Genomic DNA, 27,148 nt, shown 5'->3' on the forward strand with positions numbered 1-27,148 from the left:
ACTCCTTCAAATGAAATGAGCAGAGGCAGATTTCACAACACAAAAATGATTCTTAGTACCAGAAGAGAGAGCGCTATCTGAAAAGTTAAAAACAACAGCAAACGTTTAATTTTTTAGATTTTATTAAAATACGGTGTGGAGTTTACCATCGGAAGTTACCATCACAAACATGATTGTTTCTAATAAAAAAGTAAACAAAACAAAAATAAAGCTTAAGAGCCTAGTTACAGGAGACCTTTTTTTCATTGTTTGTTTTTTCTTTTTGTTTTTGCAGTCTGGTGAAAGAAAAAAAAAAATCACAATGAGAGTGAGTGGAAAAAAAAATGTTCACATGTTGTAAAAATACATTTCCCAATTTTAACATTACACACAGTCACTTTCAAACATTCATTCATTCATTCCTTGTTAGATGGTTAGATGTCAGTGCTAAAAGAAAGCAAAACAGAAAAAAAAGTTCAGACCTGTGCACGAAGGGGGATTGAGAGGGTGAGGAGTTTCCAAAAAATACACCAAAAAAACGCAGGAGGCTGTTCTACATTCTGAGGGCAGAAAACTTGGGAAGAGGGACACGAGACAGAGGGCGACTGCTGGAGGATATGTGTGCATTTGAACCCTGAGAGAAATAGTGACCGATTCTCACCGGAATTTTCTGTTTTTTTTTTTTTTCCTTTTCCTTTCTTTATTTTCTTTGAAAGACCACACCAGTGTCCGCGATGCCCTCCCACTATGGCAGCACTGTGAAAGACACTAAAAGTGCCACAGAGAGGTGGTGGTGTGTGTGTGAGTAGGGAGGGGCATTCTCACACCCTAGAGTGAAATATCAGCTGAGGCTTTGTGAGCATACACACTGTGCTTATCTTTTAGCCTGTGCATGTACACTACCGGGCTGACTTAACTAGTAAAAGCTCGGAGACAAAAAATAATAATAACCTGAATGCACATTAAGAATTCACACTGGAGTTATGATCCGAAAATGGTCAAAACAAGGCTTAATGTGGTTCATTACTAAAAAGAAATGCAAGGTGCTGCGGATTTAGGCCTGACGGGGTCTGAAGAGCTTTTTGCGGAGCGGCCGTGATCGTGGCCCGTACTTTTGACTGGGTGCGTCTCCTGACTTCACCTGCTGTGGTCAACTGTATTAAGGCAGTGAGTGGTTCCATGGCGACTTTCTATAACAGCTACTTTAACAGGGAGAGAATAAGTAAGGCCCAGAGGAGATCAGCTGGAAAGGACAGTTGGGATAAGACAATTTATATATATATATAATTTTTTTAAATCACCAGGAGAGGGATCTCTTGTTTTCTCTGAAATGTCTCAGTACAACATGTAGAACACAGACAGCATATCCATAAAAACAAAATCCTACAATAAAAACAGAATGGTTTTCATAACAGTGCACTGCTGAACTGAAAAAAATATATATAATCATCATCATCAACAGCAAAATTTAAGATTACTATAATGCTCATAATCCAAACTATGGGGGTTATCTTTTTTAAAAATATATACTCATCACATGACAGAGGAGCCTAGCATCTCAGGACAAGGACATGCTCCATGTCTCTCAGACTCTGAGGGAAAAACTGTACATCACTGGAAACTGACACGACAAAAATGGCAACTCGAGTTGAAACACTCTGAAGGGGGAGAAGGCCGAGGAGCAGAGGGGAAACAGCATGATGACACCAATTTTTTAAGCCAATAGGATTTCCCCTAAAAAAATGACCTCACATGCACTAAAGATAGAGCAGCTGGACAATAAAGAGGGGGGGCTAAACAAAACAAAACAGCATCTACAACTACTGTTCTAATAAGGACTAGCAGACCACGCTGACTGCCTTTTGTTTTTTTCTCTTTCCTCATTTTTCATTTGCCAGAAGATGGATGTTGAAACACAGCAACTACAGTCTGAAGTCTAAAGATGTGAAAGCGTTGTGCTGAATTTTCCGCAATGAGGAAATAAAGCTAAAGGGAAATAGACACACACTGGTTTTGAAGCCTGAGTATTCAGTGACCTATAGCGAACCGACAAAGATTTTGTCAATTTATTTCACGGGGCAATGTTTTTATTTATTGTATCATTACTGCTACAATTTCACAACCCTTCTGGTGAAGAACAATAAAGAAGTATCTAGAAAATCTGTACAAAAAAATAAAAGGGTATGCACGGTACATTCAATATCTGTTACTGAGGTACTAGAAAGGTGTTCCCTTGACACCAGGGCAACAGCGTTAAAGAGTTACTCCTAGGGACTATTCCTTTGGAAAGACAACAGCTTGTTATCATAGCAGGGTGAGGGAACATACAAACACTCACACAAAACCACCGGCAGGCACGCAAACACACGCACACACATGCGCGCACGCCACTGTCATCAATAAAGCCAGCATGCAAGAATCGCTGTCCCCTTGCTCCTACAGGGAATCTAATCTTGACTGTTCCCTCCCGCTTAAAGGAATTGGTGGATGCATACTGGTTGATGAGCAGATGTGTGGAGTCAGTGATGACAGTGGGAGAAGAGTGGAGGGTGGGTGGGTGGATGATTGCAGAGTGGTGGAGGTGGTGTGGTGCAGTGAGATCTTTACAAAGAATAAGGCGGTAGTCAATCCCCGGTCACCCATCCTGTGTTCTAAATGTCGGCAGTGTGTGATCATCACTAAAGCTAACTTGGAACTGTCCATCTGTCTGTTTGGGATGAGCTCTGGGCGGTTAGACAGTGCCCTCTGCTGGTGAGGCCCCTGCCCTGATTCCATTTTTTGCAGCAGGAAAAGCTGCTGCATTTGATACTGTAAAGACCCAGCACACAGCTGTGGCTGCTGACATGAGATAGAAATTCATGCCTTGGTGCTTTTTGATATGAGTCTTTAAGCCATTGTGTCAAGACAGCACAATCCGTGGGGGACAAACCTTTAAATACAAGGCTGACTGTCTGAAAATTGAACAAGAAAACCATGACAGGTGATCTTGTATCTCACTACATCAAGGCTATTAAAAAAAAAAACATTAGCTGAGCAGATGAAATACTTTAAAGTTCTGGGAGTGCTCTGCTCTGACAGAATTATGAATCCCCCCTGATGACCAACCGGTGCCAGGGGAAGAACTCAGGGTAAAGCTGGGTGGCTTGATGCCTGATGGGGAGAGACAGGATGTACTGGTTGTGATTCTGTCTGGTTTACTTAAGTACAAATTTTCCCCCATGTCAAGAAACGTAGAGGGGGAGAGAGAAAAAAGAAAACAAGGAAGTGAGAGCAGTAACATGAGCCATTAATGTACAAAGGGGGGGGGGGGGGTCTTCAAACTTTCTGCCTCTGCCTCTACTGGTCAGAGAGGGACTGGAGACTGTAAAAGCCTCATGTCAGAAATGCTTTTTTTTTTGTTTTGTTTTTTTTAACGAACAAAAACATTAACACCTAGAACCACAACAGAACAACTTTTCATTAAAACAACAGCCAACTAAGGAAATAATCCAATCCTTGAATCCTTGAGAACAGAGTTATTGCTGACGTTGTGGGGAGGTGGAGGGAGGAGGTGATGGTGGGTCAGTGGATGACATGAGGACTTGGATGGAGGGATGTGTGTGTTCTGGAGGGACGTGAGTGGGATGCGGGTAGCTGGGGATGGGTCACTCCTGGGCTGGTTATGTGATCTGAGAAACAAGACTGTGTTGATCCACGTCAGGTCAAAATGGTGCTGTCCGATGTATCCAAGGGTCGTGGGCTGTGTCTGATGTTGGGGGGTGAGGGTGGTTTCCAGAGGTGACGGAATGTGCTGGCGGTGGCAGGAGGGGCTATTGGTCAGAGGGGATGTCTCTGTCGGCTTCGACCTTAGTAGGCTGCCCCGGGGAGGGGGCATGAGGAGGGTGAGAGACAGGGGCGATGCCATGCGGCAGGGTTCCTGAAACCAGGCTTTCGACCCCTGTGCCAGCTCCAGGGAGACCCCCAGCTGCTGCAACATTGGTCAGAATTGAAGGAAATCTGAAACACAGAGAGAGAAATCAAAGAATTATATGAATTATATTATATGACTGATTCTTACTGCTTCTAGACCCATGTTCAACCTCATAACCTTTGTCTGGTGTCTAATCCCTTTTCCACTCATCTTCTACATCCACTCACCTGTAACCGGCTCCATTAAGCTCTGGGTGGACAGCGGCTGCCTCCATACTGGGCCACTGAGAGGCTGCCATCAGGTATTCCTTATTCACACAGTTCTTTAGACTGTCAGGGATGCGCCCTGGAGGAGGAGCAACAGACCATTATTACCTCATAGAACTGGAGAAAAACATGCCACTCACCGACAGCATCCTGCTGTGGACAAACTGATCAATTTATGGTTTAACAGTATTTGCATACAAGAGTTCATGTGCAGATTAGTCAATGTGAACATACAAAACTTTAATCATGATCTTTATTTTGTATAATGAGGTTGTTGCGGAGCATCATGTACTCATCAGTTACGTTGGGTTCATCTATGCATCTTCAAAGTCTCTACTCTCAGTCATTTTTCTTGAATGGCTCCTGCTACAAAAACAGGGCTTCTATTCTACAATTCTGATTATTAAATTGTAGACTTTAAGACCCTGAAGAAACCCTGAAAAAAATAAATGTACCTGTCTATACTGAAAATACTGATACTAATCAGTTCATTTCAGTGAATCAATAGGCTTTCTTCCGCTCAGTGAAAGGTGTGTGTGCTTTACCAGTGATGGCGCGCCGAACTTCCCTGGCTGCCTCCTCGCGAGCCTCCACAGAGGCCTGCTCACTGTACCAGGATGTGTGCGGGGTACAGATCAGGTTGGGAGCATCCTTCAGAGGCCCTGTTGAAAAACTGTTAAGAAGGGGAAAGGCTAGTTTAGAGGAGTGCTGAGGTTGTGTTATCATGGAAATCAGTGACCATACGTGGTAAATCATGGCTACCTGAAGGGTTCTGTCTCGTGGACATCCAGAGCGGCCCCTCGTATCCGGCCCTCTTTCAGGGCCTGCGTCAGGGCTTTCTCATCAACCAGACCGCCTCTTGACGTGTTCACCAGGAAGGCTCCCTGACGCATCTGCGGCAAAATAGTCACCAAAGCTTGTAATTGATTATCAATGTTGGGCTCTACACTGGTAGCAGCGGTTAATGCCAGTTTATTTATTTCTGAGTCTTGTGTTAGAAGGCCAATGAATCGGTGAAGGTTAAGTCGTGACAGAAAAGACCCAATCAGTAAGAGACTGAGTGTCTACGTCATCGCTTCCCAACATCTCAGTTTCTGCTCGTCCAGACTAAAACACTCCCCTAGAGTCAAAGTAAAACCGAGCCAGCAGCGTTTCCAAACTTTTAGACGCTATAAAACTGTGTGGACGCCAGATGAATTAATAGCAGAGTTGATGTGTTTTCAAAGGAAAACATAGTAATATGGATGAAGCCTTAGCTGATGCCAGCGAAATTATCACATGATATTCATATTATTTATTATATGTATTCCACTGCTAATGCAGCTAAACCTCTGAGTGAGTAAACACAACGCAAGAAGAAAAAAAAAAGCCAGAATCTCATTTCCAATTTGATCAATTTGAAATTATTGATGTGAATGACTGATGAATTGGAACTTGATAAATGATTCCAAATTAGATGCATTTAATAAAACTGAACACCAACACTCATGCAAAACAACGTTCAGATCCATCTGATGATAATGTTCAGTCTTATTTTCAACCAGGCGAACATAAGTTTACCAATAGGCTGAGTCTGGTAAATACCTCCTTGTCATAAGGGAAGGATAAGTATTGAGTTCTTTGTATTCTACTCACCTGTTTGATGGTGAAGTCATTAATGAGGTGGTGGTTGTGCTCGTTGAGGCTGCAGTGCAGGGATACACAGTCCGAGTGGATGAGCAGGTCCTGCAGGGTGGCCATGCGTTGCAGGCCTAGTGAACGCTCCACGCCATCAGGCAGGTAGGGGTCATAGAATATCACGCCAAAGCCAAAGGCCTTGGCCCGCAGAGCCACTGCTTGGCCAACGCGCCCTGCAAGACAAAAAGACACACTAAGGTTATAAACAGCCACTGTGGTGCCCTGGTTGGAACCAAAATAGAAATCATAAATACCAACAGCTCCCACAGCATACTGTTTGTCTGACCATCAACTGTCAGCTTGGATTAAACTGATCCCCTGAAGAGCTTCAGCACAAAATTTTTCGATCATAACTCAACAAAGACTAGCACAATCTTAAATCAAAGGCTACACTGGAATATGTGGCAATAATACTCCCCAACTAATGTAGCCACCTTTGTCCATGCTCTTTACTCACCCAGGCCAATAATGCCCAGTGTCTCGCCTCGGATACGAGCAGCACCACCAGCCACCTCTCTGATCTGCTCCACACTCGAGGCACGGGTTCCCTCCCTGAGGGCCTGGTGCATCCAGGTGACTCGCCTGTACAGGTTTAGGATCAGACATAGTGAAGTATCGGCCGTCTCCTCCACTGAGGAAGCTGGCACGTTGCAGACAGCAATGCCTGCAATGACAGGTGAAAAAGATGAGCATCAAAGAGAACAGCACCTGTCATAATACATTGAGGAATACATTGAAGTAATTAGTGTGTTAATGTGAGCTCACCTAGCTCAGCAGCTGCTTTGATGTCAACATTGTCGAAGCCTGAGCCAATCCTGACAATTACACGCAGGCCTTTAAACTTTTCCAAATCATCTCTGGATAGAGTGATGGTATGGTATAGCAAAGCGGCCACTGCCTCATTTAGCACCTATAGAAGACAAATGCATTGAGTGATTTAAATATTCATCACAGTAAAAATACACTTCACATAGATTCACTTAATATTAGTCATTTATAATCAAACTGTTGGTGAACACTGATCTGAATGAAGAAAACAAATATTTTAGGTAACGTGCCGATATTATCATGATTACTACTATTATTATTATGATGATGACTACTGTCATACTCCAGGTGGCGCTGTTCCGATATCAGCATCAGAGATGCAGAACATGTTGGATCGAGCAATGGCAAGGACACAAATCTATGATCCGATCTGATACCATGTCTTTAAAGAGTATTCGTTTTTCCCCAGATAAAACAGCTGGGCATCACTTAGAGAGGTGAAGAAGTGATTTGTAGTAGAGTAACATTAGCCCAAGCTAGCTAACATGTCAGTAATTTGGCAATATATTACACTGGACAATCCCATAAGTAAAACGATGACAGGTTCAATATGTAAGACTTCCGTTTCAAGGGATGTTGTGTGTGTTCATAGATTTATCTGTATTATATTTGAGTAATGACTGTCAATGACTGTAAGTATTTGTTTTTCAAATGATTTAACCTGAGCCATGCCACACAAAAAATATACAAATCATCACTTTCTTACAAGGTTAGTAGCATGCTGCTCAAATATGCAATACAAGTTGTTACGCATCAATAAATTAGGGCTGCAACAACTAATTTATTAAATCGATTATAAAAACAGCTTGCAACTAATTTAGTAATCGATTCGTCCGGTCTGTTATAATGCACACACTGTGGCAGCATCGCCTGAAGTGGGGGAAGTAAACCAGCCAATCCTGTGCCTTGTTTAGCTCAAGTGATGTCTACTCTCTGGACTAAATATTTGAGAAATGGCAGTCAAACATCGCTCTCGACACAGCGGAAAAAAGGTGGGAACACTTTCCGTTAAAGCCTTCAGAGATTGTAGCTGCTAACTGTGCAAAGGAGACCTCACATGGAACAGCAGCAGAACATCACTGTGGTCTCTTAGTTTACTGACCACAGGTTCATACCACTGTGACGTTTTGTTGCTGTGTCATGTGAAATCAGCTTTGCACAAATTTTCTTTAAGGTCAAACGTAAAATGTTACACACTTTTAACAACTGTTGCTTTCCACACTCAGTGAGGAGAGAGAGATTGAGCAGCAGTGGTCGAGAGCCTGAAAGGCTGAATGAAGAGAGGGAGCGCTGATAGCAAACACAAAGCAGTGAAACAAACCCGTCAGTTTCTGAATGTTTCACAGCGGTTATGTTGTAAAGCACAAAAACAACCTGCTGGAAGATCTTTCATTGCTAAGTTTTATGTAAATACAGACATGAATTCAGCCCACTGCAGCTTCTCTGCTGTGAGTAACAGTAAAACCAGTAACACAGACAACTCAGCCATTTTAACTTTTATTTACCAAGTTTGACTACCCAGAATTAACAATTAACATATCAATAACATTGTTTTGACTAGAAATGATTTGTATGCAAAATACATATAACATCATTCTGACTTGTCAAAACAATATAAGTTATTCTGTTTTAAGTACTAAAAACTCAAATTTTCTACATCTGTAATTACATGGGAAGATATAAACTACTTTTGTCATTCATATGAGTGATTTCTCATTACAGATACCGACAATTTAGTTGATATATTATATTCCAGTTGTAGACATCTACAATTTAATTCTGACTATTCGTAATTCATGTTCATGACCTCTACAACACCACACTAACTAGTTCAAACTTAATTTGAGGTATCTTAAATTGAGGCGAATTAAAGATATCTTGAACTTGGGTTGTGAATAGTCAGAATTAAATTCTAGTTATCTGAATTTGAAGTTATCATCATGATTAAGTTGCATATGTCTATAATAAATATTAAAACAGCATTGGACAATGAGTTTGATTTTTTGAATCGAATGTTGGAAAGGGTCAAATGTAGCTTTTGTCTTTTTATCCGATTAATAATCGATGAATCGAAAAAGCAATCGACAGATTCATCGATTGTCAATCAAATCTGTGCTACGTTCCTGTCCATACAATCCAGGTATCAGAATCTTAATCAGTATGGTAAAAATAGTAAAAATGTCTAGGTACAAGATGTAATCTCTATGTTTGGTCCTCATGGACTGTGGATTGTAAGTGTGAGTAAGTGTGCAGATGCCTCTTCTCTACCTTCTCATGAATCTCTTGTGTGGACTGGGCATCACAGAAGGCCACTGTGGCCACATCTTTGAGGATGGGCATTTCCACAGTGCAGTCACGTCCATCCAGAAGGGCTACCAGGGGCCGTGGGTGCATTGGCCCGTTCAGGATGGGGGGTCGGATACCTGAGTCCAGAGGGGGGAAAAAGAGTCTTGTTGTTGCATGTGAGCAATATACATAAGTGGTTTAATATTTCCTGACAGCTGCAAATCCAAGACCAAAAAATGCTTATAAATACAGGAACCTAAAGCACATCACAGGCAAATGGACACTTAAAACCGGTCTGATAGGGATCATTCTTACTGCAGCGACACAGTTAGCTGATGACACTTGGTGTATACAGCAACAGCCACTTGTAATTCAGAACCATTTAAATTAAGCTAGAGGTTAGTGACTCGACAGTCTGCATTTTCCATGTCTGGACTACACCACGTGATGCAAGTCATCATACCCTCACACAAAATCCCCCTTCACACATGACTACAGTTAACTTAATGGGGCTAACTGACACACTTTTTTAGACAATAATAACTCAGACTTTTATGGTTGCCCCCCCACCAACGCATCCACCTCCAGCAGCTGCATAAGGAAACTACCATGATGTGTGGTGTGTATGCGTGCTTTCCCACTGAAGAGATATGTTCTTTGGTTACAAAAGTAATGTGTAACTAAATCTGTGATGGGGCATGGAGGGTGTCCAGCATCCTGGCCTATTCGTTGTTGAACTGCTGCTCTGTTTAAGAATGTGTGGAACCAATATGCACTGTCAAGTCTTCATCAATCCATCCCAGTTCTCCTGAGTCTCCACAAAAAGTGAACGTTAGATTCTGGTTAATGAGGCAAAGATCTTTTGATCCAAGTTTTTACTCTGGGAACTTGACCGGCCTACTGTATGAGCAGAGCACACACATAGAGGAGGGGGGGCTTGGACGGGAGAGGTGATGGAGTGTGGCGGCTGGGGGAGGGGTGGAGAAAACTGTAGGGTCTTGGAAAGGAGGTGGTGGGGGTTCATGGTGGGGTCTGAGTCATGACCTAAATTCTGTCTGGAACAGTCCCTCCTTCCCATTTTCTGATCCTCCACCTTTAAACACATACAGATCTCACTGATAACACCTTTGGGGGAAAATCTGCACATTTGGCTGAAGGGCATTATTGTCATTTACCATTTTGCCAACAAAAGAAATGATGCAAATGATTACAAATCATGTCAGATCTCTGCCAAAACAGTTTTATATCCTGGGATACTCAAAAATAAATCAACACTAATGGTTATATTAGTGCTGCCTTTCACACCTCTCCCCTTCTCTCCCTCTCAGCAGATTTTGGCATGGACCAACCACACACATGCACCAGTACACACTATCTTGTCCCTGCTGCGTGACAGGTGTGTGTTATGTCTCCGGGGTGGGGGAGTGTGTCTTGCTGGAACATTTCCATGGACAGTGGGTAATGGTGAGACTGCAGAGGAGGAAAGGGAGCTAGTAGCTTTGGGTGGAAAACAAATATTTGCGAACACTCCCCTGACGTCGGCGCATTTCCCAACGCGTGCATTAAATGCACACGGGCAATATAAGAAAACATTCAGTCCGATACATGAATTAAAACGAACAATCCACAGCCAGCAGTTTAGCAGTGTGCATCACATTCACTCCAAATGGCTCAAGATTGTTAGCAGGCCTACTGCAACACGCTGAACGCACAAAGAGACGCTGAGTATGGAGACAAACCAAAAGGGGTTCATCACAAAGACCCTCTCTGAAAAAGGACTTATGGAAATATACAAGCAGGCCTACACACAGAGCAATTTGAGTAAAGAACACTGGCATAACCAGGGCCTACAAAGCACAAGCATGGCGGCACACACAATACAATTCATTCAGTGATTCATTCATTCTCCCCCCTCCTCCCTTTCTTTCCCCTCACTCCCTCCTCCTCTTCTCTCTCCCTCTGGCCACAGTTGGAGGAATAAGAGGTGTGGGGGGAGGGGCAGCGAGCGATGATAATGCAGCAAGCGGCAGTACTCCACCCAGAAGCAGCTACACACACACACACACACATACACACTCACTCAAACACACACACATACACACGCACACACACACACACTTGGTTATTCAGTTCCTTCTTTATCGCTGCTACAAGACCAATACGCGCCGAACGTAAAAGAGAAACTGCCCGCACGCCGCTGCACCACACCCAAATCTTAGGTCCCCCCCCTCCACAGCTCACAAATTTCAAAAACAACATGCCAAAATAGAAAAGCCATGAGCACCGGGCCTAACCTTGCATTATGAAGTCTGCCAGCCTGTCTTCCTCTCTCTCTCTCGCCTCGCTCTCCCTCTATCGCTTTTTTTCGCCCCTCTCTCTCTGTCAGCCTGCTCTTGGCTGGCTGGATCCCAGCTGTCATCCACGCCCAGCCCCTCCCCCACGGGCAGCCTCCAATCGCATGCAGCTCCGCCGCGGGCCAGCCAACCAGCACTAACCTCATTAGCATAGCCGAGGCTGACGCCGAGGTCGTTTTGGGCTGTTGTCGTTTTTTAAAGAGACAGCTGGGCCGCTTCCCTGCCCCGCGACCCTTCACCTTGTCCTCTCACCCGTCTCCCGAGACGCTCCCAGACGGTTCCCTCCATTTTAGCGCACCATTATGTCTGATCTGTCTTTTCTACCCTCTACTGCAGCTCACAATAATTTCCCCTCTGAGAAATCTTGTGTGCCTGCCAAGATTGCACATGCTCTTGGCAAAATTAAGTTCAATTGTTATCTTCACAATTAAAGATGTTGAAGATGTGATTGTTCCAATTGAACATTCCCTGCATGCAAATTGATCTCAAATTCAAAAAGAATAAATCTTCTTGGATCTCAAACAGGCTGAGAGGAAGCAAGAAATACACAGCTGCATTGAAGCCAGTCACTACACATGACATAACGTGAAGAAAAACCCAGACAAGTTTATTAAGCAGTAGCATTTCATGAGCATTTCATGACCCAAAACAGCGAGAAATTATCAAACATTCCTAGGGGACTGGGATAATGTGTTAAAAGCAATAATGAAAGAAAAAAGCATTATCCTATCAGAATCTGGCACAAACTTTGATTGTCTCTCAAGTTTAAATGTCTGTCTTTGCCATGCAGATCATAGTTGGAAAGTAACATGCTCGAAAGGAGAGCTGCAAAAATGCAGTGGCTTTCATGTGTCATATTATCTTCTATTTGTACAGGACCTTACAATTTGACTTCTGAGAGTATGGATAGCCTTTATACAATAAATCATACTTAACATCAGTGTAATGAAATACACGCCAAAAACACAAGCTCCTACATATTCAAATTGACTTTATTCAAGGGTAATTAAGAAATCTCACCCTCACAAATGCGGTCAAGTCTCTGCCGCTTGACTTGTTTGTGTTTGTCCATCAGCGCCATAGACTACGCAGTCTGAACCTGGGACAGAGAACTGATCCAAGTGCGATGGGGCCCCTCAAGTGACGACCGCTTAGATTCACCTGCACACAAATGGGAAAAGTCAGTAATAAAAAAAAGAAACTGAACTGAAGGACTTCATTTGCTGTTGAATTACGAACTGTAGGGGGAAATTTATTTTATATAATTAGACCCGAAAATTAAATTTAAGGTGTTCCATTTTAACATGGACGTTTTGCAGTTTACCTGGCACAAATAGATGTGGTTGGTTTTAGGTGTGAAAATAAAAACAAAGATATAATTGCAAGAATTTCAAAATTCCAGACTGAACGTGAACCATTGATCCCCACTGACACTAATATATAGATATTATCAAATTCAGATATTTGTGACAGGGAATCAACAGAGACACTCACCTTAAGATTAATCTTCCTTGTGCCCGTCCGGTTGACAACTTAGTTTACACTGTAAGCAGAGAAAAGGTAGACATGTGTTAATGTCATGAAGTTAGTATCACTGCAGGTGGTTTCAGCAGCACGTTAACTCCATGTTTGCATATCTGACAACGATTTCAAACACAAAAGTGTCGATAGAATGTGAAAAAGGTCATTGGAGCGAATCGCTGGTTCAAAGTTACCCGACGCTTCGTTACTTTAATGTTATTTTCTATTTAGCGAGCTATGTTGTTGACCACTATGGTTTTTTGTTTACCTTTCCAGGCTGTGTTGCATTAGCTCGTTAGCTTAGAAGAAACACACACACACACACACACACACTTAAAGTTGAGTATGAGTTTGTCTTGAACGACAACTTCGCGGTGGAATCATCCCAGAGCCCCTCGCTAAGCCCACTTACCGTTAACTAACTAGCCCGAGGTGCTAGCTAGCCCTTTTCTAAGCTACCGAGAATAGCCGGGAGTCTTGTAATGAATGGCGGACAGTTATCTCCTCAATTCAAACACTCCTTAAGTAGTTCACGCCGGTTAGCACATCCAACACACGTAATCCGCTCGCTCCGATGTATAGATAGATAATGCTAGCTGCTCAATCGCGATCCGGGCTAATGCTAACTAAGTCCATAGCACGACAGCTAGCTAGCCGATGTTGGCTAGCTAACCCAAACAAACATTTGAGGACTTTAAGTAGCTAACGTTAAGATGGAAGCGCTAAATATTACCAACCCTCGCACATACACAGTTTTCGTCGTTGATTGACTGCCGCTAACTTGCGAGGTGGGTCAAAATAAACCATCTGCACAGCTCCACATATCAGGCGTTTGCAGTGTTGCTAACGCTAGCTAGCCAGCGCCGTTAAGTAGCGTGCCGCCGTGTGTGTGGGGGAGAGATGCGGGCGGAGGGGGAGCCCATTCCGTCCGATTTGTTATCAGCGAGTGGCGCTACAATGTGAACTATCTGATCCTGAGCGTGTTTGGATTAATTCAGCGGGGGGCGGCGAATCGCCCGCGTGGCCGCATCCGAACGGCGCCGCTTTGAAAGCCAGTGAGCGAATCATGCGAGAAATAGTCGATTATTTACCCCGAATCAACTCTTTCAAGAGTGCCGAGACAGTGTGCGTGCGTCGGTGGTGTTCCCCTTCTCCCGATCGCCATGAAATTAGACAAAAGAGGAAGTGGCTCGTCGGTGGTGGTGGTGGGGGGGTAGGCGGCCTGTGTAAGAGCATCGCTGACCTGGAAGGAGCGCCCTCATCTCCCACGGCGGAACGGTTATCTCACTTCGACGTGGATGCTGGTTTACCCACGAAACTTTTTCCAAACCCGCAAGTGCGATCATGAAAAACTTTTCTGTAACTTTACTCGCTATTCATCTTATCCAAGGATCCAACTATTTAACAGAATTCCTCTGATGCAGACAGATATTACTAAGGTTAATAAGCAGGAGAGAGAATCATTTTATATTAAACATAAAAATGAAACAATCTTCACATAAATAGTTGAACTTCAAATTAGAACGGATTGAATATTATCTAATTTAACTCAGTGCAGGACTGGACTCAGCCACTAGAGGTCATACAAGAATATAACAATCCCATTGAGTCCTGCTTTGCATTTTCATTTCACTAGTTTCACATTATTTGCTATAATAAATGAAGGACGACACAATTTTTGGGAAAAAAATATCATTCTCTATTAAAGTTTATTTGTACATAAATTGTGCAACAGTAATATTTCCATCTGAAAACACAAGAAAGATCATTTCTGAAAGGCCACCAAGTCATTTGCATCACTCCCACCTTTGTCACATTCACTCAGAAGTAGCTCGACATGTGTTCTCACTCTAACCACTGTACAGTACATTTCATTGTGCCCTATTTAAGTCCAGCTGCAGCATCAATCCAGTTTTTCAAAAAGCGATTATAGTGCATGTACCACCAGTTCAAAAATATCTGAATTAGCGCAAATGGAGTTTGCAAAAATGTCTCGTTGTGAAAGAGAAGACCAGAGCCCCAAGAACTCTTGTTTTAAGCTTAAGGCAATGTTCAGTTTACAGTATCATCAGTATGACTGCTGACATTGTGCTAATGTCCAAACAAACTCATAATGTATATAGGAAAAACAAAGAGAGGCATCCTTTCTCCTATCAGAAGAAAACCTTCCCTTTGATGATGTAGAGTTGCTTCAAAAGGACAAATCAATGACAGAACAGCAGTAAAAGCAGATTTTGTTTCCAGGGTCTATGACAGATTTAAGGGACTGCAGCAAAATCTTGGAATATATCCTGTTCAACCTACCAGAGAGCATTTGTATATGGACATAATTCCTATATTTGGCCTAGTTGCATTTTATTTTTAGCTACACACGGTAGCATTAGGTTCTGCTTTACTTTATGTCCAATTTCAGAGACCCGCACACTTAAGAAGCATCTGCTGACTGAGCAATGCTCAAAAACAATCCCAACTAATCTGGCCCAAGAATGTTGTGCTTAACGCAATATGTTCTTCGATAAGGATATGTAAGGATATCAAGATGCTTACCAACAGTTAATGCTAATTTAAGACTTGTATCAATATGAAATATTAGCCAAAAGCCTGTAAGCATGAAAACTCACTTATTTGTTCATGCACATTTCCCTATGGAGTGTTGAAAAGGCAGGCACTGACACTTATGTGAAATGTTTAACAGTGAATTAGTTCCAAGTGTTACAATCATTACATTGTAATTGGATATTAAATGACGCTAATTGCTTGGTTCAAACTCTGGATGAAAGCCTTATGAGGTCAGCACGTTCCCAAGGATTCTGCCCAAAGAGCACGCAAAGCCTACTGGTGTGCTTAACATGGTTATGGAGGCTCTAATTACACTAGGAGAACCAACAAGTGGTCAGTTTTCTTCTATAAGGTTCAAATCCAGTTCTGTGCAGTCCCTCTCAAAAACAATCGTTTGTCCTCCATCTATTAAAGTCCTTTTTCTTTTATCCTCTTCTTCCTCCTCCTCATCTTCTTCACTTTCACTTAGTGGTCCGATGCTGCCTCGACCCAGGAACTCTGCAGGGGAGAAGGCTGAGCACTGCTCTGCCTGGGAAGACACTGGAATTACACAGCCATCTGTAGCACATGCAAGGCTCTCACGATTACCAATCTACATAGGAGAAAGAAGCATCATGAGTATCATGTGACAATTCTACCAATAAACTTAATTTTATATAGATAGAGATCTCAGTAATGATTCCAACACTCTGAAATAGGAAGAGATAATGGCATAGTTTAACTGTGCTGAGCCAGAGTTGTGGGAGATAAGGTGCAGCCAGAAAAAGAATTAACCAAGTCCTGTGGATTAGTTAAAGGAGAAGTTTGTTTTTTTTCAACCTGGTCCTTATTTCCAGCATATGTTATGTAGACCTACTCACCCATACATGTTTGGAGTAACTTGGAGTCCTTCGGACGCTTTTAGATCCACACACGATCGGCGTTTATCCATACAAGGCAAGTGATTGGGGCATCCACAATACAGCCTCTAAATAACGCATTATCTGCCGCCAAACTCTTTATTTACTATGAATCGCCAGCACTAGTCCCCTGTGAGTCCAAATTGCTTTGTTTACATCCCGGGCTTTCACTGGGGTGACGTCACAGAGGCGCGCAGCTGCAGCACAGCTTACGATCAGCTGTGTTTGTTTACACAGAGTTTGCTGCTGCTAGTTTTGCGCAACATGGCAGAATACTTATCAGGTGCTTTACAGTACAATATTTTTTTTTAAAGCAGCTGTGTCCTGGTGCTCAGGCGTATTTACCCGGTTAAAGGCTAGCTAACTTCAGCAGGCTAACGAGCAGCCTCTGAACTAGGGTTAGCTTAGCGAACCGAGAGCGAGTTGTCTTCCTGTTTAATCAACAAACCGGGTGAATCTGCCATGTTGCGCAAAACTAGCAGCAGCAAACTCTGTGTAAACAAACACAGCTGATCGTAAGCTGTGCTGCGGCTGCGCACCTCGGTGACGTCACCCTAGTGAAAGCCCGGGATGTAAACAAAGCAACTTGGACTCACAGGGGACTAGTGCTGGCGATTCATAGTAAATAAAGAGTTTGGTGGCAGATAATGCGTTATTTAGACGCTGTATTGTGGATGCCCCAATCACTTGCCTTGTATGGATATACGCTGATCGCGTGTGGATCTAAAAGCGTCCGAAGGACTCCAAGTTACTCCAAACCTTTATGGGTGAGTAGATCTACATACCATATGCTGGAAATAAGGACCAGGTTGAAAAAAAAACAACTTCTCCTTTAAGCCGTTTTCAGATATGACCTCTGGGTAAAGTCTGTAGAATTGGCTTCAGAGTTTACCGAGAGCCTTCCTTTCACATATGCACAACTCATTGGGAGTTTTTCTTGCACCCCCCACACGCTCTCAAGTGAATCTAGGGGGGATCCCCAGCTGTGTTCACACATCGACATTTCAACAGACTTTCTGTAGAATCTGAAGAGTTTCACTCTGACATTTGCATTCACACACTCACCACATCTGGAGAAAATACAGAGGAACTGCAGAATCCAGTGCGTGTCTGATAGCAGCAACTCTGCCTGTAACAAGAACTGATAGAAACTACCTACCATGACAACCGATTGCGATGTCTCACCTGTGTCATCTTGCTAAAGTTAAGGCCTGGCCTGGGGTAGGGGAGAACATCTGCATCATGGCGCCTCTTTAAGCGTGGTTTGCGCATGTCACAGGGCTGTGAGTGGCACCGTGGCAGCGCTGGATGCAGGTCACGCCTACAGGAGGATGGTGTACTGCAGGCTGAAGTGGGAGATGGAGACAGGGCTGGGTGCTCTATGCCTGAACAGCCATATGTTAGAGCAGAGGCTGGGGAGGGCTGGGGCGGCAGGAGTGCAACAGAGGCGTCCTGAATGTGCACAGGGGAGAGGGAGAAGCGGCGCCGCAGCATTGAGTGGGAAATCCGGGGGGCCGGTGAAGAGGAGCAGGAGGATGGAGTAGCAAAGGAGGCAGAGCAGGCTCCTTTCAGAGTGTCACAGGGGTCCCATGGGAAGCTCCATGGCAGTGGGGAGTCAGAGGAGAGTGCTAAGCTAAAGAAGGTAGGGCTAGAAGATGAGTGTACAGAGGAAGAGGAACTGGGACCACAAAGTAGCAAAGAGCTGGCTCCAGAGCCAGAACTAGATGCTCCTCCACTTGGGCAGCCACGTTTGACTGGGGTCCAAACCTTGGATGCACTAGGATGCCAGGTGGAGCGGCACCGAAACAGGTCCTCTGGAACAGAGAGGGACCGACAGTGGCGTTTTGGAGGTGGTGGCGGTGGTGAGTTTTGTAAAGCCTTTTCTGTGAAGGAAGAAACCTCCATTCTCTGGTGATGCTCTCCAGAGTGTGATGGAAGCCATATGGAGTCAAGTCCACAGGATTCATCTAGAAAGTTGGCTTTGGATGATGGGTGTGTTGTTGAGCGGGTTTCTGAAAGGGCAAAAAGACTGACATGAGACAGATTTCCAAACAGATAGGTTGCAAATGCTGGACTTAAATGAATAAACTTGCCTTGTCTTGATCGACCAGTGCTCCACGAGACAGTGGGACTGGAGCCCACTGCAGGTAATGACTGAAAGAGAAACATGAGAAAACAGGCGGTCAATGAAGCACAGTATTTTAATAAAGGGGACAAGATTTATTTTTCTGTCCAACTCACCACATTCACATTGAATGAGAAAGCCTTTTGATAAGGCTCTTCCAGACTCTGCTTACGGAGCTGCTCTGTGATAAGTGTCACCATAGTTGAAGCTATTATCCAGGTATAGACATGGATGATGCAGAGGTTTATTGAGGGCAGTGGAAATTGTATTTGTCAGAAACCTGGCGTGGTTTTGTGGTGTCCCCTCCACACCTCAACCAGCCAGACTGACCCGCTTTGCTCACTATGCCACCGTCATTGTTATTCCACCTAAAGAGACAAATAAGGGACACAGACATTGCACATAAAGTATTTAAGTGAAAAGAAGCCTAAACATTTGCCAGACAGATGCACACAACCTCAGATTCAAGTGTAAAATGTGCTAATGGGGACTTTCCAGCCACATGTTGTTACTGCTGTGTGGAAAAGCCCACAGAAAAAGGATCAGAGTGGCCACATATAACTGAGACCCACCTCATTCTCACATAAAAAGGCAGAGGCAGAAGTTCATGTTCACAAAAGGCAGAGAGAACACATGGATGTGAGGAGACGCAGAACAAAGAAACACTTAAAATTCCATCAAGCACATGGGCATTTCTTACTGGGACTACAAACATACTGGGGTTATTTAAAAGTAAATGCTGAGTATGGAGCAAGTGAAAACCTTTGGGGCAATACCATGGCAATCAAAGTGAGTTGGGTCCAATAAAAACAAATGACAAGAGTTGTGAGCTGGAAGAGAATGGAAGGGGGAGGGAGAGACGAAAGGGGAAAAGATGGGGGAAGTGTGTGTGAAAAATGAATGGGGATAGAGGTTGGAAGCATGCCATAGTATCTTTGCAAGAGGGACAAAAGAACAGTGAGCAGGTCTCAAGGGCTTAGGTTACCAAGGAAAAGCCAAAATGGTGTGGAGCAGGACCACCATACAGCCTGCATGTGCATTTCATAAACACACGTTCCTTTAACATGTTAACATCTAACAGTTAGTGAATCTATAGACATCTGAGGATTAACCTGGAAGAAAACCCAGGAATCCAATTGAAAGTAAACCACAAGGACAAACGTTAATCAAAAATCTGATGTAATAACATGTGACATGACCTTTTAGTCTTTGTAACTCTTCACATGTGCGGAGGAACTCAACTCAAACCTGTATTGAATGCTGACAAAGTGGATATCAACACAAAAACAGCATCAACTTCAAACTACGCGTCTCAATCTGAATCTCGACGGTGTTGGCAGTCAGATGTGGCTTTCCGGGCCTTCCTCCTTGTGGCGAACACGGTGCTACACTGTTAGCCTAATTCCACATGCCACAAGACAAGCTACTTCACCGGGCCAGGGGCCACAGGCTGAACCTCATCATGTGGCAGCGGTCCCTGGTGAAAGAGAAGCTGTCCCCTCCTCACAGACAGACAAGAGCAGTGCTGTCAACCATCAAATCATTGCAAACTTTAAAAAACACTGTTCAACCAGAAACTTAACCAGATCAATACAAACTCATGATCCTCAAAACACAACAGCACATAGCACAAAACAATACCGATTAAGGCTCATGTGCTAGGCTAGTAAAGTTGTTCTGACTTAACCTAAGGATATCTGGAGTGCAAACCAACAAGCAAGTTTGTTACTCTCATTCAAAACTAAAGCCCACGACGCCTGTTAGCAAATTAAATCTATAGCATTACTCCCAACGCTAGCTGCAGGACAACTGTTTGTCATTGGCCATGCGAGACTATTAAACATGAGGCTAGATTTAGTAGCTAAATCGGATAGCGACTTTGACTGGTGGACATATAAAGTAAGCTAGCTCAGCGACACGATGCAGCCAGCGGAGCACCGAGTTATTAGCCGGTTGTGTTAGCTAGCTGATAACAAGTGCCTTAACCAACTGTAGGAGCACTCGGTCTGTTTGCTAGCAGGGAATAGCTTGTCACTGCAGCCGGCTGAGGCCACCGGTCGATCGGCTAAAACACGTAAAGGGGCGACAGAGCACGTAGAGGCTGGATCGATCATGTATGTGTGAGTCAGCTGTAGCTTTAGCTCGGTTACGCAGCCTCTCTGCACGCTAGCATGCTGCAGCTGTCCTGGTGCATTACCTGCTTTCAGTGGTTCCTTAGCAACCGTAGCTGCACTCAGCGGAGCAGCCAGGGAGCAGGCCAGCGGGGTATTTATAGCCTTTGGACGATACCACTACAGAGGGGTTTATTTCAATATTTTAGCCAAGTGGAGGAAAGGCGACAATACTTGCTTGGCACCTACATTTCTAATATAGCGTTCGTACTTTTTTTTTCAACCGGAACATTTTGTTTAGCAATGTCTGTTTTATGTTGTTTTGCACGTTGCAGCCCCGCTATCGGTCCCACAGTTAGACTCTTCTGAATAAAGTGACAGCATGAAATCAAAACGGATCAAACGTCAGCGGGATGTTTTTTCTGATATGTTCATACTTAATAAATCTAATGCTAATGCTAACTCTACCATAGCATTGCCACGAGAACAAAAAATGGAGCGTGGTGCAAGTAAAAGTCAACCGAGGTCTCTTCTTGGCGCATGCGCGTTGGGTGTCAGGAAGAGCCCGCAAAGCGATTCATGAAAACAATCCAATAAATGACACAGATAAAGTTCTCTCCATTGTAATCCGAGTCCACCTGTTGTCTCTGCGACATCTGACCAGTCCGTTCAGGAAAAACTGTTTCATTGTTTATCGATTCAGTAAAACAGAGGTAGATTATTTGTATTTCTGTAAACGTCCGTCGGAATTCTGAGGTAATAAACACATCGTTTCAGAAAGCCCGAGAGGGAGCTACGAGTAAGTCCTTACCATTTCTTACTGCAGCGGCTCTGTGAGTCATGGCGCTCCACAAACTCAAGAAAGAAGAAACCCTCGCCCTGAGGAAGAGATTGATCGGGTACGTTGAAGTGACACAGAGATTTTTCACGCTGTTTGCAGATTTACATGTTGACTGCACATGTGACACTGACACGTATTCGTCCACCTCATGACAGACAGTCGTGCAGACTCTTCTACTCAGACGACCCAGTGAAAATAGTCCGAGCAAGAGGACAGTATCTGTTCGATGAAAATGACAAGCGCTTCCTGGACTGCATCAGTAACGTGCATCATGGTAAAACACTGTGCATGCTTTCTGATTCATGAGAAAGTTTCCTCCACTGACTAACTTGTGTGATTTACCCCCCCCCCCCCCCCCCCCACAATAGTTGGCCACTGTCACCCCAGTGTTACAAAGGCTGCAGCTGCACAGATGGAGCTCCTGAACACAAACTCCAGATTCCTGCATGACAACATAGTCATGTATGCAGACCGCCTGGCTGCCACTCTGCCTGAGAAACTGTGTGTCTTCTACTTTGTTAACTCTGGGTAAGTCATGTGTCTTAATTTGACCCAAGATCCTACAAGATAGTACGCAGCCAGTGGCTCTGGATCAGGAGGAAAGATCCCAACTGGATGCCAAGATAAAAAAATTATGGCATTAGGAATCAAGGTCCAGGCACTGTAAAAGGCCTTTATTTCAATGGGCTTGAAGCAGTGAAATACACTGTGTGACTGTGTCTTTGTGTGTCAGTACAACCTGATAAGGGCATAAGCCGATACACGTTGGTGTATTTTAATGCGTCAAGCCCAGTGAAATAAAGGCCTTTTACAGTGCCTGGACCTTGATTCTTAATGCCATAATTTTTGGACATAAGTGTTCCTCTAATTTTTGGACACTTATTCCCTTCCACGAGCACCAGTGGTTTAAGGGACCCACACTCCTGCCACCTCTTTCTGGGTCCCAAGATGTTAGGGACCCAGGTCTGACCCAGGTCTGATCAGCCTTTGCTGGGCCTGCCTTAGACGAGGGTGTCTTGTGATCATGTACTTGTCCTATGTTCCTAAAAAACCTGAAGCCCACACCCATTGCTTTTTACATCTACTTTTCCAACAGATCAGAAGCCAATGATCTCGCCCTTCGCCTGGCACAGCAGTACACCCAACACAAGGACGTCATCGTGCTCGACCAGTAAGTACTGTGTTCTAATGTAACAGACTCACCCTCTGACAATGCACTTGCTTATGTATTGCAATGACCTCTTCTTCTACACCAGTGCATACCATGGGCATCTCATGTCCCTCATCGACATTAGCCCTTACAAGTTCCGGAAACTGGCAGGACAGAAAGAATGGGTTCATGTGGTGTGTACATTTATATGAGCAGCATTACACAAACTGATGACCAAGAGTGAACTGCTGCCAATCTGAGAACATTTGTTTTTATCTGCATGTAGGCACCGTTACCAGACACCTACAGAGGCAAATACAGGGAGAATCACCCCAGCCCAGGCCAAGCTTACGCTGATACAGTGAAAGACCTAATAGAGGACGTGCACAGGAAAGGCCGTAAGGTACAATTTAACACATTTCCATAGAGACTGAATGACAAAAGTAATTCAAAACAGAGCCAGACTGATTTATTGGCCGATGTTGGCAGGTATCTGTGTTTATGTTTCTATTTTATGTAGAGAATATATTGATTTTCTTAATTTGAGTTGTTCTTTTTATTCATAGTTATTATAATAAAGTTGTATGTATTGATTGTGAAACAAGCCTCAATTACATGTCTTTGTGATAGGGTGGATTCTTAAAGCTGTTTTTTAGAAAAGTTAACGGCTCCCAAATATTCACATTGACCAGACTCTAATTTAGAACACATTATACAAAGACATTTAGAAAAGGCTGTATTGAATGCATTCTTTATGTAAACATTCGTTATTTGCTACATTTTCCCATAGATCTGTGCCTTCTTTGCTGAATCACTGCCAAGTGTTGGAGGACAAATCATCTTGCCCCAAGGATACTCAGCTAAAGTTGCAGAGTAAGAGGAAGCAAACTTATTTTGAAGTTCTCATCTTTTTTAGCCACATGTACAATAATGGTGACGAGCTATGCCTCCCTCGTACGCTCCGCAGATACGTGCGTTCAGCCGGTGGAGTGTTTGTGGCAGATGAAGTCCAGACAGGTTTTGGACGTGTGGGGAGTCACTTCTGGGCTTTCCAGCTGCAGGGAGAGGGCTTCTGTCCTGATATTGTGACGATGGGGAAACCGATGGGAAATGGGCATCCATTGGCATGTGTGGCAACCACTGTAGAGATAGCTGGAGCTTTCACAGCCAACGGAGTGGAGTACTTCAATACGGTAACTATGCAGTGAACTCATTGGCCACATTGAACGTAGGTAAAACTCTACAGTAAAGTTACCCATGTACTTGCGGTTCCTTTTTGTATTACAGGTGTCTGTATTTTTATGGCAATGCATTTGACTTGGCCACATTGACAGTATCCGCTCATCTCAGACCTTTTAACCAACAAGCACCAGAAAGATATTATACCTCACTCACCTCAGGATTTGTTACCATTGGCACTGAATTACAGAATTATTCTCAAACGATATGATATAAAATATATCTATCGGTTGATCTATTTGATGTATTTGTGGTCTTTATCACTGAGGAAAATATTTCACCTTCACATGATAACACCACATGACCTGCTCTTCTGAATTTTCTATTTTGATGCCGGTTGCATGATGATTATTAATATTAATGATTTCAAAGTAGTAAGGCAAAGTTATATTTTTCCCCCTCAAATGTGAAATATTCACTTGATTCAGTTTCAACAGAAAATATGAATACATCTGCATGAGATAAGAGGTTTCTGTCTAACTTAATGCAGTTTGGAGGTAACCCAGTGTCGTGTGCTATTGGCCTGGCAGTCCTTGATGTGATAGAGGAGGAGGACCTTAGAGGAAATGCCATGAGAGTGGGAGCACACCTAACAGAGCTGCTCACAAAGCTGCAAACCCGACATCAAATAATTGGTGATGTCAGGTAAGGATGATGTTTCTAGTGCCCCCTGGCTCTTTAACATCAGTCTAATGCTTTCACTTACAGTCCCTTGGATTTGTCCTCCTCGAAGTTCCCACTAACAGTATCTTGACTGATTAGACATCCAGTGGGAACAGGTAGTGTTTTTGTGGCATTTTATGAGGGGGAAGAGATTATAATATCGATAGTGACTAATAGTGATAAGTGCTAATTTTTCATGCAGGGGGGCTTTGAAATAGCTACTAAGAAAATGTGGAAATGTGCTCCACAAATAGAAAATTATGCATGTGCACATAAATAAAAAGATACACAGCATGATGCACCAAATTGCACATAGATTTTGATAATGGTCCATGAATCATACCTGAGAACCATGAAAATGTCAAAACTTCCAATGCCAGCATTGCAAAGAAAACTGAATGTATCCTACATAGTGAATCACTAAATCTGATTTTTAAGATCTAAGATATTCTGAAGAAGCTAACATGTAGCATACACTAAATATCTAGGATACATGGACATTTAGGTCAGCTAACATTAGACATTAACTCAACTTAAACCAGAATGCCCCCCTGTAAGCAAGACGTTTTTTGTAATCTTGGTTGCAAAAAGCTCAGGAGGGAAAACATAATTTCCTTTTGTGAAGGAAAACAAAAGTGCACCCCTGAAAACACATGTGGATACATAGAGCCTCTGAAGGTTGAGCCATGTAACTGATTTGTTTTTTGTAGTGTGTGTGCATCAGTCCTACAAGTAGGGCATAGATATTGGGAATAACATTAACAGTGCAAGTCCCACTTATCAGATGAAAATCATGACAATGATTTACTCAACCCTGCCACTGAAAATTAAAAATTCCTGTACCTTTACTAATCATGTCAAATCACTTAATTGATCCACAGGTGGACTCACTCAAGGACCTGTTTTTTGCTTTGGAATTATGGGATTTCGAGTTTCAATTGATGAGAAGGATAAGCAAATCAGCCTAAGGCTGCAACACAATAAAAATTACGGTGTTTGGATTCTTGATATTTCCCATGGCCATGTGCATGTGTATTTATCTCCTTTCACTACTATGGTAAAGTGGTTCCTGATTGGGGGTCACTGTTTCCAGATTAACCCACTAAAATGTGACGCTAGTATAATGTGTTGAGACAGTGGGAATATTTTTAATACATGTTTCCTATTGCTTTAGTAGAGTTCTCTTGTGTTGTCATGTCACATAACTATGTAGAAGTGTTTAAAAAAGCTACAAGTTATTCCATTGGACATATACATATATGAGGGGTCCACAGAATATTTTCTATGTAATATGGGATCCTTGGCTGAGGTTAAACATTAAAACCTCCAACTGACCAAATTGAGTCTAATGAAAAATGATGCTTATGTTGTAACAGAGGTGTGGGGCTGTTTGTGGGACTGGAGCTGGTCACTGACAGAGAGCAGAAGACTCCTGCCACACAAACAGCAGCGCTGGTGGTTAAGAGGTATCTGTTCATCACAATACTTGATTTCATGTTGCAGATTTAACCTTCTAGGAACAAGGAATACATCCTATGTGTCTCATTTATACACGGTCTCTATCATGTGTTGTAGGTTGAAGGAAGAGGATCAGATCTGTGTTAGTACAGATGGCCCCTGGGAGAATGTGGTTAAGTTCAAACCCCCGATGTGCTTCTGTATGGAGGATGCAGAGCTGGTGGTGCGATGCATTGACCGCATCCTCACAGGTTACTTACACAAACACCACCATTCAACAGATTCTACGCATTTTATCTTCTTAACTCATTAGCAGTCAAACATGTGCAGAATAACCCATGAAATGTGCTTGTTCTCACAGACATCAAGGCCAACGACCTTAAACTGGAAAAGGAAGACATCTAAGGTTTGTTAAACCTGTAGAAAAACTTTTAATTGCATCAGACATCGTCAGATGGTCACATTCATAAAGTTCAGAGGTAGAGATATGAATGTTTGGGATTCCAGTAGATCAAACAAGTTCAGTCACTTCACAGAACATGTTGCTGCCTCACACTCACAGACCATTGTAGGGACTAGATCACTTTGTTCTTTAAACATATCACTGAAGTCTTCAGATGCAACAATCTTCTTACAGCATTTTTTTTTTATATCAAAAGGTTCAATCTTGCAATATAAAAGAGACAGGTGATAAATTTTAATACTGAAGAACTGCTCTACAATATTAAATTGAATTCTTTTTCTCCAGCAGGTCTTCGATGCCGATTTATGGTTTGGACATTGGTTGAATGAGGACAGGTCATTTCACAAAACCCAGCCAACTGGAGGTAGTCATCTTTAAAATGAGGCTAGATGTGACACATCAACACCACCTGGGAGATATTTCATATATAAGATTCTAACTTGACACTAATGAACTTCATTCTCTTTTTTCAAGAGATCAATAAATAATTTAATTTTCCTCTACTTTCTCTATATTCTTTTACCCAGTCATATTTAAAAATAGTCCCAGCTTATTTGACTGATCAGCAACATGTTCTCAATACACAATATGGTTGATATAATCACTTACCAGACCACTATCTTTAACTCCTGGACACATTCACAAAAATGCTCAAGTATCGCAGTTTCTCATCTAGTGGGGTGGGTATTAAAACTCAGCCAGTTATCCTGCAGGTAGTGACGCCCTCTCCCACAGCTTCTCAAAGAGGCATCCGCAGTGTCATTAACATTACTCAAGACAAAACAAGCAAGCCATTTAAAACAGTACAAAACATTTAAC

At 43.0% G+C, this 27,148-nt stretch overlaps 3 protein-coding genes across 11 annotated transcripts; 1 reads left to right on the forward strand and 2 right to left on the reverse strand.

The window, feature by feature from the left end:
• Positions 1 to 104: 104 nt before the first annotated feature.
• Positions 105 to 14,105, reverse strand: LOC109641479 (C-terminal binding protein 1). 3 transcript variants are annotated; one of them, XM_020106067.2, is made up of 11 exons: positions 13,913 to 14,105; positions 12,795 to 12,843; positions 12,321 to 12,461; positions 8,929 to 9,083; positions 6,598 to 6,742; positions 6,290 to 6,496; positions 5,791 to 6,005; positions 4,918 to 5,048; positions 4,701 to 4,828; positions 4,117 to 4,234; positions 105 to 3,975 (listed from the first exon to the last, which is right to left on the reverse strand). In XM_020106067.2, exons 3-11 carry the CDS (start codon positions 12,379 to 12,381, stop codon positions 3,789 to 3,791), a joined length of 1,347 nt encoding a protein of 448 aa, XP_019961626.1. In that variant the 5' UTR covers positions 12,382 to 12,461; positions 12,795 to 12,843; positions 13,913 to 14,105; the 3' UTR covers positions 105 to 3,788. The 3 variants fall into 3 exon arrangements, with proteins under 3 accessions (XP_019961626.1, XP_019961552.1, XP_019961848.1); XM_020105993.2 differs by having other exon boundaries at positions 13,559 to 13,935; XM_020106289.2 differs by lacking the exon at positions 13,913 to 14,105 and adding an exon at positions 13,571 to 13,711.
• Positions 14,106 to 14,496: 391 nt separating this feature from the next.
• Positions 14,497 to 20,735, reverse strand: LOC109642574 (protein FAM53C-like). 2 transcript variants are annotated; one of them, XM_020107528.2, is made up of 5 exons: positions 20,602 to 20,735; positions 18,521 to 18,772; positions 18,373 to 18,433; positions 17,465 to 18,291; positions 14,497 to 15,909 (listed from the first exon to the last, which is right to left on the reverse strand). In XM_020107528.2, exons 2-5 carry the CDS (start codon positions 18,602 to 18,604, stop codon positions 15,715 to 15,717), a joined length of 1,167 nt encoding a protein of 388 aa, XP_019963087.2. In that variant the 5' UTR covers positions 18,605 to 18,772; positions 20,602 to 20,735; the 3' UTR covers positions 14,497 to 15,714. The 2 variants fall into 2 exon arrangements, with proteins under 2 accessions (XP_019963087.2, XP_019963003.2); XM_020107444.2 differs by having other exon boundaries at positions 14,497 to 15,972.
• On the forward strand, positions 20,618 to 26,832 carry phykpl (5-phosphohydroxy-L-lysine phospho-lyase). 6 transcript variants are annotated; one of them, XM_069532104.1, is made up of 14 exons: positions 20,618 to 20,669; positions 21,342 to 21,414; positions 21,512 to 21,630; positions 21,725 to 21,884; positions 22,453 to 22,527; positions 22,613 to 22,700; positions 22,793 to 22,909; positions 23,297 to 23,379; positions 23,474 to 23,699; positions 24,236 to 24,390; positions 25,785 to 25,874; positions 25,984 to 26,117; positions 26,228 to 26,272; positions 26,615 to 26,832. In XM_069532104.1, exons 2-13 carry the CDS (start codon positions 21,356 to 21,358, stop codon positions 26,269 to 26,271), a joined length of 1,350 nt encoding a protein of 449 aa, XP_069388205.1. In that variant the 5' UTR covers positions 20,618 to 20,669; positions 21,342 to 21,355; the 3' UTR covers position 26,272; positions 26,615 to 26,832. The 6 variants fall into 6 exon arrangements, 4 of the variants coding, with proteins under 4 accessions (XP_069388205.1, XP_019961364.1, XP_019961286.1 ...); XR_011244149.1 differs by lacking the exon at positions 20,618 to 20,669 and adding an exon at positions 25,290 to 25,400 and having other exon boundaries at positions 21,062 to 21,414; XR_011244150.1 differs by lacking the exon at positions 20,618 to 20,669 and adding an exon at positions 25,290 to 25,400 and having other exon boundaries at positions 21,062 to 21,414; positions 26,618 to 26,832.
• Positions 26,833 to 27,148: the final 316 nt, after the last annotated feature.

Source organism: Paralichthys olivaceus, chromosome 9, assembly GCF_024713975.1.
Source record: "Paralichthys olivaceus isolate ysfri-2021 chromosome 9, ASM2471397v2, whole genome shotgun sequence".
Classification (NCBI taxonomy): Eukaryota; Metazoa; Chordata; class Actinopteri; order Pleuronectiformes; family Paralichthyidae; genus Paralichthys; species Paralichthys olivaceus.

Excerpts from the sequence above, each read along its gene's own strand:
- LOC109642574 (XM_020107444.2), bottom strand. The coding sequence starts at position 18,604 with ATGGTGACACTTATCACAGAGCAGCTCCGTAAGCAGAGTCTGGAAGAG. Across the intron at positions 18,292-18,372 it reads CACTGGTCGATCAAGACAAG|AAACCCGCTCAACAACACAC; the intron begins GCAAGTTTATTC and ends TTGCCCTTTCAG. Across the intron at positions 15,973-17,464 it reads ACTTTAGCAAGATGACACAG|ATTGGTAATCGTGAGAGCCT; the intron begins GTGAGACATCGC and ends TCTCCTATGTAG.
- LOC109641479 (XM_020106067.2), bottom strand. The coding sequence starts at position 12,381 with ATGGCGCTGATGGACAAACACAAACAAGTCAAGCGGCAGAGACTTGAC. Across the intron at positions 6,006-6,289 it reads ACTGGGCATTATTGGCCTGG|GGCGCGTTGGCCAAGCAGTG; the intron begins GTGAGTAAAGAG and ends TTTGTCTTGCAG. Across the intron at positions 3,976-4,116 it reads CTTAATGGAGCCGGTTACAG|ATTTCCTTCAATTCTGACCA; the intron begins GTGAGTGGATGT and ends TCTGTGTTTCAG.
- phykpl (XM_069532104.1), top strand. The coding sequence starts at position 21,356 with ATGGCGCTCCACAAACTCAAGAAAGAAGAAACCCTCGCCCTGAGGAAG. Across the intron at positions 21,415-21,511 it reads CTGAGGAAGAGATTGATCGG|ACAGTCGTGCAGACTCTTCT; the intron begins GTACGTTGAAGT and ends ACCTCATGACAG. Across the intron at positions 22,910-23,296 it reads TGCACAGGAAAGGCCGTAAG|ATCTGTGCCTTCTTTGCTGA; the intron begins GTACAATTTAAC and ends ATTTTCCCATAG.